Source organism: Micromys minutus (genome assembly GCF_963924665.1).
Source record: "Micromys minutus genome assembly, chromosome: 20".
Classification (NCBI taxonomy): Eukaryota; Metazoa; Chordata; class Mammalia; order Rodentia; family Muridae; genus Micromys; species Micromys minutus.
In genome coordinates this window covers 21,275,700-21,290,448 of record NC_137955.1, presented here as the reverse complement: position 1 = coordinate 21,290,448, position 14,749 = coordinate 21,275,700, and the positions used below count along the sequence as shown (strand labels likewise).

Below are 14,749 nucleotides of genomic sequence, written 5' to 3'. Positions count from 1 at the left end.
CCTTCCAATGGGCCTTCTTCCAGCCAGCTGTGGCGGCTGCAACCTCCACGCACCCGCGGGGAGAGCCGACGTCCTATTGGCTCAGGCCGGAGCACGATCTGCTTCCGATTGGTTGAAAAAAGGAGGCAGGAGGGAGGTGTGCCCTTACATCATACCGGCCCCTCGCAGCACAGGATTGTGGGAAGGAGAAGGAGGCACTAAATACCCGGAACGACCTTTGCGGGCCGGGGCGGTCGCAGCCCGGAGCCTATGTCTCCGCCCACCGGCAGGGCGGGCTCCGCCCCCATCCCGTCAGCCAGGCCATCAGGTGATCTCGGGCCGGCGTGGTCACGTGGACAGGGCGGGCGCGCCCGAGCTGGCCATGGCGGCCGCTGTGTCCGGTGTGGTGAGGCGGGTGGAAGAGCTCGGGGACCTGGCTCAGGCTCACATACAGCACCTTAGCGAAGCCGCAGGGGAAGACGGTGAGGGAGCGCCGCAGAGGGAAGTGGGCGGACGGTAGTGAGACCCGTGGGGCCGCTGCGCTCGGCGGCCAGAAGGCGCGGCCTTCCGCCCGAGGCGGGGTCCCTGGCCCTGGCCCCGCTGAGGGCTGGCACTTCTCAGCCGGTCCCTATTGGGCAGTCATTTGCCCTCCTCAGAGGTCATGTTACCCATGCAGAGTTTTCTAGATTCTTTGAAATCCTTTTTCCGACCAAATGTGTGGCGTCGAATCTGCGAAAAGGGTAGACTTTAAGTAAAAGTACACACATGGACGTTTTCCAGAATGCTTTATACTGTCCAAAAATGAACGGTATTTTTTTTTTTTTTTTGCATTCAGTAAATACATAGAGACATTGTAGAGAGACATGCATGACATTTCACTTTCTCAATACTGCTTTGTAAAGTTCCACTTTGTCTTCAATTCAAAATACAACTGTAAATAAATAGTATTTCACACAGTTATGGTGTAATTTAAACACAACCACCCACTCCTGCCCCCGCCACGCACCATTTTAGTTCTTAGCTGTTTCCTTTACAGGGGAAAATGGGTTAGGGAATACTTCCTTTTTTCTGACATCAGACTCAGTTTGGTTTTTATAAATTCTCAGTTGCCAATTGGTTCGACGGTACCTTTTTTTTTTTTTTTTTTTTCTTTTTCTTTTTTGAATGTTGAGCCGTTATATGAGCTTTAAAATTCTTGTGATTAGACTTAAGGAAAGACCATAATGAAACTTTTCTGCCAGGTGATTGAATAGTTGGTATATTTATAGAATCAGTTCTACAATGAAATGAAGTTATTACCTATTAGTGAATCCAACTAATTCATATTTTCTTTTGAAAGAATTCTGTGAACTGATGTAAAAGGAGTTCTGGAAAGAAAAGTTCAATGTTAAATGGCCTTGTTTGGGGGCTTTATGGATCTGAAAATTCACTAAAATGATAACTGCTTCACAAGCTGCTAGTCAACATTGAAGTTAATCTTACTAGAGACCTACTGACAGGGCTTACTTAAAATGAGATTGTATGTATTTGAATTAAACTTGGCCCTTTTTCATACAACAAAATCAATATACATCGGAAATTTGTCCTTTAGCTTAACAGCCATATGTTTGCATTAAGTTGTCAGTTTCTAATTTACTCAAACTAGATAATAGAACGCTAAACATCGTTCCACCTAAGAATGCACTTTGTTTTTATGGCCATTTTTTTGTTGCTGTTCATCTATTTCTCATTCTTAACTATATGATACTGTCCCGACACAGAATTAGAAGGACTTTCTCAGGAGATTCTAGGAGTCACTTGTCTTTTACCTGCCAGTTTACTTAAATATTTCCAGTAAAGGAACTGCGTTTTTATGGACTTTTCCAGAATGATAGGTATGCCACCACCACGTCCGACCTATAATAGTGACTATCACCTTCCTCTTCAGCAGTGACTTTAGCTCAGTACAAGTCTGTCTTTGTAATAACCTCAGAAGTTATGGGGAAAATATCAACAGCTTGTAGAGCATGTGTGGAGTGCTGTGGTCTGGACTGTTTGGTTCTCAGTAGGGTCTTGTTTTCTAGGTAGAAGGGTTGGTACTTCTGTGCCAAGGAGCTGTGAAGACTGAGAGTGGTCTTACAGCAATAGAAAACCCTCTATAGCTACAGCTTACCAGGAAAATAAAGATCATCGTGTGACTGACTGCCTGTGACATAGCTCATGCTATTTTTATTCCGACACTGAATAGCTTATCTCTTTAGCTGCAGAAGCCACACCAATTACTACATTGTCTGTCCACTGGTGGGTGATTACGAAAGGTTCTGTGTTTTAGAAAAGACACTTAAAGACTTTGTGTCTTGTACTGTGATGTGCATATGAACTGCATGAAGTGAAGGGTGGGGCCCTCAAAATCTGAAATCGTAAATAAAGAAAATATGGTAGTAAACAGATTGTTGAGTTAAGATGGTAAAGTTTGGAAGCTGGGCAAATTGCTGTAAGAAAACATGCAGGAAGTATTGGGTTTTGTTGTTGTTTTGTTTTCTGTAGGTTTTGAAAGGATGAGGTAATTTTTTTCAGTTTCACAGGTTCTTTTAAGTGTATTTCAATTTTATGTGTATTAGTGTTTACCTGTATGCATGTCTATGTGAGGGTATCAGATCTTGGAGTTACAGATAGTTGTGAACTGCCATGTGGGTTCCGTGCTATCTATCCAGCCCCCCCACCCATTTTGAATTTTTAAATGAATAGGATAATCCTTTAAATTGTCATTGTAGTTATACCAGCTAGAAATACAAGTATGGTAAACTTAGAGTTGTTTACAGTCTGATATTTGTGACTATTTGATCAAATTTTCTTTTAGTTAATTTAGCAAGTACATTTATGAAGTTGAATACATTCAACGTAAGCTCTTTGTGCAAACTTGTAGATTGCATATTATTCCCGTAGAAGTTGTAGAATGGTAAGAAGAGGCTGAGGGCTACATAGATGGGCTTGGGAGTTAAGCACTCGCAGTGCACATGATGAACTGTGGTAGATGCCAAGTGGCATAGTGGTTGCCATGTATCCCGGTGCTCCCAGAGCAAGTTGACTAGCTAGGCTAGCAGAATCACACACTCTGTTCAAGTATGTGTAGGACTGAAGAAGACACCTTGATGCCAGTCTTTACATGCACACTCAAGAAGGAAGTAGGCTATATACTTAATTCCCTAGTGAAGTCTCATAAAAAAGAATTTAGCAACAATGAATCTTTCGCTCCTTTGTTTTTGAGAATAAATTTACTTATGTATGTAATACTTAGTGTTTGAGGTTAGATATCATTATCGTGCCATAATATAGCTTTGTTACATCATTTATGTTGCATAGTTTTCCTTGTTTAAATGTTTGAATTTATGTAAAATAATCGTGTTTTTATTACCCACAGATCACTTTTTAATTCGGGCCTCTGCAGCTCTAGAAAAATTGAAACTTTTATGTGGAGAAGAACAGGAATGTTCAAATCCATCAAATCTTTTGGAACTATACACACAGGTACTAAAACAACTGTGAAGTCTGTCTCTATTGAGGGTGCAAATGTGTACACATCTGTTCTAGTGGATGTGGGTGCTTATGCACTTGTGTATGTTCATGTGGCCGTCAGAGGTTGCATTTAGGTGTTTTCTTCAGTTGTTCTCCATCTTGATTTTGTATTGCTTATTGTGCTTGAGTGTGTCATGTGTTTTACATGTTCATTTTACTCCTGAAGAAACTTTGAAAGGACATTGGCTTGTCCTTTGTTAGTTTGCTGACCACCACAGCCCAATTTCTGTAGTATTAATCCAGTAGATTAAGTAAGTAAAAGTACCAAAGGGCTTTTAAGGTCTTGTGGGCTGCTGGGGACTCACTGTTGGAATTGTGCATATTGATGGCATGCTTCATTTATATGGCAGCAGGATGCATATTTGGGATACATTGGTTGTATAATTGGGAAAACAAATCCCCCAAAGATTCAGTATTGAAAAGAAGTAGACTGTAATGCTTTGGGTATTTATAAAGTTTTCAGGGGTTTTATAAATATTAATGGCAAATAATTTAATAGCTGATTACATTTTCATAACTATAACATGTTAGTTGAAACATGAATCTTCATTTACTTCTTGAAATGGTGTTATTCCTAATCCTGTTTATGGCTGAACAGTTTGCTTACTTTCATATTAAATGCTGTACTAACATGGCTGAGTGTCTAACAAAGCTTCTAATACACAGGCTAAGCTCATTCTGCCAAGTGCCATCTCTTACAGATGCATTTTCTTCTTTGTCTTAAGGCCATATTGGACATGACATATTTTGAGGAAAATAAGCTAGTAGATGAGGATTTTCCCGAGGACTGTTCTCCACAGAAAGTAAAAGAGCTGCTCGCTTTTCTTTCAGAACCAGAAATTTTAGCTAAAGAAAACAATATGCATCCCAAAGTAAGTTTCACACTCTCCATTGATGGAGAGCCTTGTCGTATTGTCCTGCTGCTGCCCTGCTCTTTAGACTATATTTTTGTTGCTGGTGAGCATATTGTTGTTTTTATGTTCAGATTAAAGAAGAAGTTTGTCAGATGCTTTAATTCTATCACTTGGGAGGCAGAGGAGCACTGTGAATTCGAGGCCAGCCTGGTCTACACAGTGAGTTCCAGGCTGGCCAAGAGTACTGAGAAAGATCCTGTCTCAAGAAGATAGAAGGGGTGGTGGAAGAGAACTTAGCATTCCAGGCCGTGATTGGAAAACTGTATTTTATTTGTGGTTGCATATGTGTTCATGAATGCACGGTACACATGGAGGTCAGAGAACAGTTGCTGGACTCAGTTCTCTTTTACATGCAGGTTCTAGAATTTGAATTCAATTTGAATACCAAACCTTGTGGCTTGGTAGCAAGCACCATTATCTGCTGAGCCATCATGCTTGCTCTGCTAAATACTACTTGAAGTTAATTATTTATTGTATTTAAATGCCCTGCTCAGTGTCTGCCTAAATATCTTCTTGGCTCTATGTATTCGTTAGGACAGGTTAGCAGGAAGAGTAATCACAAAGATATAAAGGCCATACTATAAACATTTTGATTTATTACAATTATTTTTTTGCATATAGCTTTTCATTATTCTAGCAATTTAATTCTTATTCTAGAAAGATACAGTCTCCAATGTGTTTCTAAAATGCTATCTTTTAATGAGATAATGAATTTTGCATTTTCCAAATAATAGTGGAATTTGCTACTGTAATTTCAAGGTATTTTATAAAACTATTTGTAAATTACAGAGTTATTTTGATGTATATTTACCAACACACTACAATATTTCTATTTAATTCAAATGTAAGTTTTCCTCTATAACCTAACTCGGACAGGTTCTGTGAAATGAGTACTTTTAATTGTTTAGTTTTCTTTAGAAGTTTAGAAATTTGATAAATGGCTTTTCTTTGTGGCAATTCCTTTTATATTTCCTTTTAGCTGTGTGATTTGCTTGGAGATGAGCTACTGGAGTGCCTCTCTTGGAGACGAGGGGCCCTGTTGTATATGTATTGTCATTCTCTAACTAAGAGAAGGGAGTGGCTCCTGAGAAAATCTAATTTGCTTCAAAAGGTAAAAAAATATTATTTATGATTTTTCTAGGAAGAATTTGAAGATGACAGCATATAAGAACAAATTTTGGGACTTTGGTACATTTAAAACAAACAAACTCCACATATATTTGTAAAGTTCCTTTTAATTCATCTTTACAGAATTTATCCTTTGATAACATTTTTGAACAAGTGTATTACTGCAGCATGTGCTTGTAGTTGACATTTTTCCTTGTTTCATATTCTTGTATTGTGGGGTTAATTATATTAGGACAGTCTTAGAATGCTGAATTCAGATGCCATCGGAATGTAATGGTGATTATATGTACCTATATGTCAGTCCATTTAATTCAGAGTAAAAAACGAGCAAAGGGTACTTGTTTTTCTAGTTATTTGTGTAATGTTTTAATTTATTTGGTTTCTTTATTTAGTACCTTGTTGATGGGATCAAGTACTTGCTACAAATGTTAAATCATCGATGTCCTGTCCAGTTAAATGAAGGTGTTTCTTTCCAAGACCTAGACACAGCTAAATTACTGAGTACAGGTAATTTGGCTTTTTGTTAAAACTTTGGTACTCATGGAGGCCAGAAGAGGATTCCAGAGCTGGAGATAGTTTGGCTATTAATGTTATACTGGAAGTAAGTTTTAAAGAAGATAGACATTTCGGACTTTTTATGTCCTTGATACATAGAACTTGTTTTATACATAAAAAACATAATGTAGTGTGCTCTTTCATTTTCATGAATGCAAACCCAATTTCAGCTCTTCTGTAATTACTTTTTATTGATACAGTAATTTAGTGAGTCAGCTATTCTGCTGAACCTCTTACTTCACTTCCCACTGTTTCTAGGAAGAATTTGAAGATGTCAGCATGTAAGAACACATTTTGGGATTTTGGTACATACTGAATTCTCCCATTATAGTTGTAGTTCTATTTTAGGTGAGTCTCATAGTCACTGTTCTGTTGCTGTGAGGAGACACCGTAAGTAAGGTAGCTTTTATGTAAGAAGTATTTCATTGGGGCTTGCTTACAGTCACAGAGGTTTAGTCCGTTATCATCATGGTAAAGTACGGAGGTAGGCCTTGTGCTAGTGAAGTTGTTTAGAGCTATATCCAGATCCACAGGGAGTAGGCAGGCGGAGTGGGGAGACAGACAGATAGACACAGAGACAGAGACAGAGACAGAGATAGACAGAAAAATAGAGAGACAGACACAGAGAGAGACAGACAATGAGCTTGGGCCCAGCAGAGAGCAAGGCTCTGGGCTTGACATGGGGTTTTGAACCCTCAAAGTTCACTACTGAATGGCATACCTCCTCTATATAGGCCATAGTGTTTTTAAATAGTGCAACCCCTCAGTGACCAAGCATTCAAATGTGCAAGCTTATGGGGACCTTTCTTATTTAAACCAACATAGTCAAGTAGGTTATCATAATCATTAATTTGAGGTAAGTTTCCTTACTATACAAGTACTTATACATTAGAATAAATCATTTATTTGTGTTAAGTGACCTTAAGAAGTTGACTGATCATATATTTTAATACCTGTTTTTGTTTTAGTTACTTTTTAATCTTCTGAGTTTTTGAAATAAGGTTTTATTGTGTAGCCTAGGTTAGCCTGGAACTCCTTTGTAGTATAGGAAGCTGGTCTGCAACTGTAATCCTGTCCACCTACAAGGTTACTGGAATTAAAAATATTCTTACTACTCCTGGCCTACTTAAGTAATGTATGTTTCTAGCAAATCAACAAGCTTTGATAATAAATACTTAATTATACACTTGCTGGGAATAATTTTTTCCTGGGCATTTTTTTTCCTAGTGATACAAAGCATTTTGGATATTATCATCTGTGATAATTTAGAATTATATAGCCCATCAAATACATGAAGATGCATGAGACTATCAGTATATGTCATTTTTCATGTGTTCACAAGTGTGATTCACGGAATTCATGAGAGTTCTGAAGTTGCATACAGAATTTAGGGTATAATCTAGAAGGGCTCCATCAGTGAAATTAATCCTCAAAAAAAGGTCCTAAAATGGGCTCCTAGAAATGTTAAATAAGCACTTAAATGGTCTTAAAAGGTTGTTTGACAGTACTCTGCTTTGTCTGGGGGTTGAACTTGCCTAGGCTAAAGAGAAGTGCTGACTAAGTCAACACTGCTAGTGCGAGTGGCCTTCTCCATGCTAGTGAATGGTATGAAAACGGTTTTGTTAAAGGTTTATTAGTGTTCAATAACTGAAGTATTTTTTTCTATAAACTTAATTCTAAATGCTCTTCCCAGGAATATTTAGTGATATTCATGTGCTGGCTATGATGTACAGTGGAGAAATGTGCTACTGGGGATTAAAGCATTGCACAGATCAACAGTCAGAGAATCACGAAGTTGATACTGATGTTTTTGGAGCAAGCTGCACCACACACAAAGAACCCTTGGATTTCCGAGAAGTAGGAGAAAAAATTTTGAAGAAGTATGTGTCGGTGTGTGAAGGACCTCTGAAAGAGCAAGAGTGGAACACCGCAAATGCAAAGCAGATCCTAAGCTTCTTTCAGCAGCGCTGTTCCTAGGTCTTCATCCTGGTCTCAGGTGGAAAGATGTGACGATTGCTGAAGTGGGAAAGAAGGCTTTGAAAACGGAGTTGTACTACACTGATCTTGAGACTATTACACAACGTAAAGATGCCCAGCGTGGCTCTGCTTCTCTGTGCTGTCACCTTTCCCTGTAGAGTCTTAGGTCTGTGAACAAAGTATTCTCTGATTTCTAAAGTGGTATATATGCCATTCTAACTGAACTTGAACTACATATAAACCTGCCACTGGTAAGGAGGAACCCAATGTAGATGGACAGTTGTTTTCTAATATTTTACGTTATATTTTTTATTGTACTAAAATATATGTAACACAAAATGTCCTTGTTTGAAGTATGCATACTTCAAAGATGAAAATCAGTTTTTCTCCTTGTTTTAAATATATGGTATAACTATCAATGTAGGCAATTAGAAGATTATGACTAATAACTAGATTTTATTTCCAGTAATCTAAACAGCAAAATATTTAAAAAATGAATCTTATTTATTTTGCCATGCATTACTAATAATACTTAAATTATTTAGTTATTCATTTTATAAATTATTTTATTTTGTTTAAAACAAAAACTGCATAGTTTCTCCAATAATAAAGGTAAAAGTCAGTGTAGATGAGTCTACCATTAGTTCAGATGCTTTCAGTGCACATCTTTGCATATAATGAACTTTACATCTGTTTTGCCTTTCAGTAGGATTGAAATGCTGAAGGCCAAAGAGCCTGGTCTGCTGTGTTGCTCACGGTTTTTCTGCCTACCTCAAATCCTGTCCTGCAGTGGTCTGTATGACACCTTCCAGTGTCTTCTTCACATTCCAGTCATTTCTGTAACTGCACCTAAGCAAGAGCCACCCTCAGTTTCTCTTCTCAAGTCTTACATTTTAGTACCTGATGACAATCTTCATCTTTAAAATTTCCTTGTTTATTGGTTGTTCACTGTTCTCATTCCACAGCTTTCAGCCTTTTCACGAGCTTCGCTCTGCTGCTCTAACTCCTGAACAGCAAACCTTTCATGATTTTGCCCTGCCCTTTGTGGGGCATCACCTGAATACTGTCCTCTCTTGTTTCCTCTTCCATCTTCTCTGTTAGCACCATCGTTGGCAGGTTCTCAGCACTGTTTTAATCTTGTCAGCCATTCATTCTTAGGAGACTAAGTTTTATGGAGGATATTCAGTCCTTCGAAGCATATTGCTACACATGTGACTTCACTTCCAACCCTAACTGCAAGCTACTAAGGTGCCTGCCCTGTTCCCACTGTGGTAGAATCAAAGTTTACTAGTCACCTGTACTCTTGTTCTTTGACAGGAAGTTTAGATTCTGAGGGAATAGACTCATATTTATGCATTTTTCTGTTTTAAAGAGAAGTTTGCCTACTTACTGTTGAAGACTGATCTTTCTTATTTCCTTTGTTTCTCTTGTAGTTTCTGCGTGTCCTCATGGAAGTTTGGTTTTTTTTTCTTCTTTCTCTCTTTTTCTTTTTATTCTAAATACTCATGTTAAGCAGTATTTTTCACAGCCACCATGGCTTATGCCACCTATAATGTCAGGCTGATTTCCTCAGTCTCCTTGCTCTCTGAATTTTATTTTTAAGTGCCTGTTAAATGTCTTCACCTTGACAAATACTGACGGCATGGTCATTTTAAGTTTAGTATAAACAAATAACAAATTTTCATCTCTTATGGAAATCTCTGCTTCATTTCTCTCCAATTTTGTATGTTTTCCCAAATGTGCAAATAGAAGGCCTACTTCCCATTCTTCTTTCTTCATACGCTCAGACTGTGCTCTGAACCAACATTTTTCAGACATCAAAATCCCAGGCTTCTTTTTGATAGAATTCTGAATAAGCAGTGGAAGCCAGGGGAGATTCTGCAGTTCCTGCCACAACTCTTGGCCTGTCTTTATACAACCAAGATTTTTCTGTAGCCTAGCATTTTAGCAAGTTTTATTAGGAAAATATCTTAGCTTTCTAAATCTTTTATGTGAGTTTTAGAAGCACATATTTCTTTAGTGGGTCATAATCAAGTGCTTCCAGCACCTTCTCAAATGCACATGTCTCACACCTTTGTACCCTTGTAGACATCATTATTTCTGGTCCTTCTTTGTGGCCAGATAAATACTTTACTTGTATGACATACTTTAGTAATACTATATCTAAAGGCTTTTTCAGCTCTTTCCAGTAGAAATTAGAGGTTCCTTTATTTTCTCTCTTCTTCTCCCATGTCACCACAGTACAGCGTGTGGTAATTATTTTTCTTACTACTGAATGAACTCCATATCTTAAAATTTTATCTTTGCACACACTGCTCATTGCATGGTAGGTAGTAATGTTTTGAATTAATGAGGCATGATTTGAAATGCCACACTTTGCACAAAAGGGTTGCTGCTATTGCATTCCAACTGCCATGTTCTCTATACCAGTGGTTGGCACAGCAAAAGGGAGTATGTCTTCCTCAGAGGAGTAAAGTGTTACCTGGACACTAAACCTGAGAAAATAAGACTTTGTCTTCAGAAGCTGAGAACTTCCATTTTTGCCTTTATGACCTTTGTGGGCTTACTGGTTGGTACAATTATGAGGGTATTTCTGGGTGCTTTTTGTACAATTTACTCCCCTACCGCAACCAATTGAAGAACAATTTGTGGAACATAATTGTAGTACTTTCTACAGTAGTGTTATAAAAGGAAAATGTATCTTTTTGTATTAATTTAATCTTTTATTTAGAATGAAGTAACCTCAAAATAACAAATACTCCACATAAGAACAATAACAAGCTTATAACAGATTCTCTCAACAGCTAATGTGTGCCTACAACATGCCATATTTTGTCCTGGACACTGAGAAAATAGCTCTGCAAACACCCTCCTGTTCTGGGGCTTTTAGTGGAAGAAGAATGTACAGTATGTTAAGCGAAAACACTATAAGGCACTTAGCAGGGTGTAAGGGACTGTGACTTGGAGATGGGGGCTGCTGTATTTAGAGCGGTAAGAAGGGTCCTAAGCACTGTCCTCAATTTCCATCCTGTTGTTTCCAATGCTTGTGTATTCAGTACACACAAACCTCCTTTTGTTGTATTCAATGGCTTTTTCATCAGTGGTGTTTCTAACGCACACTGCCTAAAGGCCTTCGGATCTTTATTCGTTTCAGGTGGTTTTCTTTCTGCCCTCCAGTTTCCTTTTCTATCTTCTACAAGGTTATTACATCTCCCCACAGAAACCAAAACTCTGTAGTGTCTTTAGTATTACTTCCCTATATATTTTAAACACAGTATGAGATAGCATTGTATGGAAACATTACATTAAGAAGTACTTAATGTGGACACAACATATGTATTATATCACGGTGGTGTTTGATAGCTTTTGCTTTCCTGCTTCTAGTGAAAATTTATCTTCAGTTTAAATTCTCTGCTGTTCATTAAATGTAAAATGTTACAGGATTTTCCACAATCCTTAAACGTTTGTCATTCTTTACTCAGTATACATTTTCTGATATGGGGAGAGCCTGTCTCCTGCTGTGTTTATATGCGGTCTGGCTGCCATGTGTTACTTGTTGTTATAGCACGTACTGTAACATCATCCCCTTATCCCTTGCATACAGGAGAGAGGTGAAAGTCATACTAAGATACACCATAAAAGAAACATTCCCAGCTCTACAGTCTCGTGCTCAGTATTGTGGTGTTCATTCAAGTATGAACTGTGTCTGAAGGTGTTCTCCAGAATTATCTTTGTGATGTTTTAAAAACCCACTGCCACTACCATGGTCTACTTGTAGATTGCTTGTCTTCTTGGACCTTTTTATAATTATGAGGATGCTTCATCTGCCGCAGAATTCAGGACTTCATAGTTCTCTAGTATTACTTACCCTGAATTCATTTAATGTAAAATGAAATATATTATAGAAGTATTATATCAACATAAGCTTAAGATAGCCAGAATTAAAAGTATTCATTATGTACTATGATGGTGTTTAGTAGTTTTGTTTTTGCAATTTTTAGTGACATTTTCAGCTATAGTGTTTTGGAACAAACGATTAATAAAACATCTCCCCACTTGTTTCTTACTTTCTTTTATATTTTATTGCATCAGTTTTCTGTCCTAATTTCTGAGTACCTTCTGGTCCTAGTAACTTTCAAACAAGGTAGTATAATGATTCAGGTTGTGAGTTGTGGAACTAAAAGGCCTGAGTTAAATCACACCATGTCATTCCCTAAGTAACTCAATGTCAGATACTAAGTCTGTCTTTAAGTATTATATTTCTTTTTTTATTATTTTGAAGTATCATAAAGTGTGTATGTGTGTGTGCACACGTGAGCCCATGGAAGCTGGAGTCTTAAGATCCCTGGGACTGGAATTAGAGATGGTTATAAGTTATGTGATGGGCTATTGGGACGCCCAACTCCTATCATCTGCAAGAGCAGGAGGAGCTCTTCAGTAGTACTGAACCATATCTTACTTTTAACAATTATTTCTATAGTGAAGTTGAATTCTTCCTTATTCAGTAGATAATTCACATTTCCTTGTAATATAAAAGCAGTGGCCTTTTCATTTCTTCATACTTAAATGACTTTTTATGCTAATTTTCTTTCTCTTAATACAAAACACAACTTAGGGAGGAGAAAGGCCATATTAGTAATTAATTCGTAAGTCTTTTCCTCTTCTGGTAATCTGAGCCAATGTTTGACCAGTTACTACTAAGCAATGCCATATGGAATAATAGTCATTTCTAAATGTAGGTTCTGACAGACCCTGAGTTGCCCAGCCTTAAGCTTTATTAAATTTGTTACTTTTCATTTAGATCCTCAGGTACTACATTTTGAATGAAGATGAAGGGGTACTATTATATGTTGGCATATATTGATAAGTATTATTTTAATATTTATATACTAGGAACTATTTCCTGTAGCCTAGTGCTTTTTTTTTTTAAAGATGTGGCCTTTGTCTTCTACTTTGAAGATTGTAAAATAGGATTAATTTTTAAACATCCTATTGACTAGATGTAAAACATTTTAACAATTGGTATTAAATCAGTTATAAAGAGAAGATCATAAAATTTAACTTTTTATACAAAAACATGTTTTGGAATGGTAAGCAGTTAAAGGTTGACAATGATTTTTAAGATAGATTATTTGGGATCCACCCATCCTGCTTGTTCTCCAGAACAGGATTTTACACCTGTAGTGTATCATAGTCACCCTTAATAGAGTATCCTAAAAATTTTAAATAATTTAACATGAGACTATTAAATCAGAAGTATTCCTGTGGGGAAGGCCAGATGTGAAATAGATTTGGGGAGTAGATTAAGTGAAGTAATATACTTGAAAGAGGTAATAAGTATTTGTGTCTCTTCCTAAAGAAAGTATATCCTATGCTATATATTATTTTGTTAATATAGCCTACCTCTGGTTTCTTAAATTTCTTTTAAATTATGATTGAGGTTAGTGGAATAAACATCACTTTTGTAAGATTAAAAATTCACTAATGGTTTTAAGAATACCACATTCTGCTTTTTTCTTCCTATCGATTCTTTTTCTGTCCTTTTATGATAGATCATTGAACAATTTTTGTAGTTGGCATAAACTCACCATTTTGGCAGAAAGTGCCTAATAATTGAGCTCAAAAAAGTAAATGTAAGCAAAATATTGAGTTACTATGGCCAAAACCTGGATTCAAGTTATCCAAGTCGTGGAAGCAGTTAGATGCACTGTTATAGCCACAGAACAAAGAGCATATACTAAATACACTTACCACCTACACTAATGGGGACCTTATGTAGACAGCCTGGATAATATTGGACAGATCTTGTGCTGGAGAGATAACTCAGAGGTTAAGAGCACTGTCTGCTCTTCCAAAGGTCCTGAGTTCAATTCCCAGCAACCACATGGTGGCTCACAACCATCTGTAAAGGGATCTGATGCCCTCTTCTGGTGTGTCTGAGGACAGCTACAGTACTCTTATACCCAAAATAAATTTATATATATTTTAAATGGGTAACTCTTGTCTGAGTTACAACATTATTTACTTTAAAATAGGTAAAAGGGGCAGGTGCTTGAGAGATGGCTAAGCAGTCAAGAGCATGTACTGTTCTTTCAGAGGACCTGAGTAGGTGGCTTACAGCTGCGATTCCAGTTCCAGGGTATGTGATGCCTGTGACCTCTGCAGGAACCTGCATGCTCATGCACATACCCACACACATGTAGTTAAAATCTTACGCACTAGCAAAGGCCAGATGTTTGCAAAGCTTACTAAGAACAGGTTTCACCTAATCTTCCCAACGAGGTTAGACCAAACCCAGAATGAATTATTAAAAGACTATGCTTGAGGCAGTTTTGGCTTTCCATCTACAGTACTTTCTCCACAGCACGATGTTCTAAGTCAGCCAAGGTCAAAATTACTAACAGATGGGACTTCTTGGAGAACTTTAGTTCCATAGACTCTTGTTAGTCTCCATGGGCTCAGTGTTTGCTAAACTCCAGTAAAGCGGTAGATTGCTGATTCCAAAACACAGGAGCACACATACAGCCTATAATAGCTAACGCTTAAAGAGAAGCAGGTGCTTATTAGAACCAAGACTACAGAAAAGGCGTTGGCTGTTTAAAAAGCCCGAGCTCCCAGGTCCTTGTGGTGCACCTAGAGGA

General features: G+C 37.7%; 1 protein-coding gene across 1 annotated transcript; it reads left to right on the top strand.

Annotated features, from left to right (window-relative positions):
* Window positions 1-345: 345 nt before the first annotated feature.
* On the top strand, window positions 346-12,148 carry RIMOC1 (RAB7A interacting MON1-CCZ1 complex subunit 1). Its single transcript, XM_080933642.1, has 6 exons — window positions 346-461; window positions 3,380-3,486; window positions 4,260-4,406; window positions 5,428-5,559; window positions 5,969-6,083; window positions 7,825-12,148. Exons 1-6 carry the CDS (start codon window positions 362-364, stop codon window positions 8,106-8,108), a joined length of 885 nt encoding a protein of 294 aa, XP_080789768.1. The 5' UTR covers window positions 346-361; the 3' UTR covers window positions 8,109-12,148.
* Window positions 12,149-14,749: the final 2,601 nt, after the last annotated feature.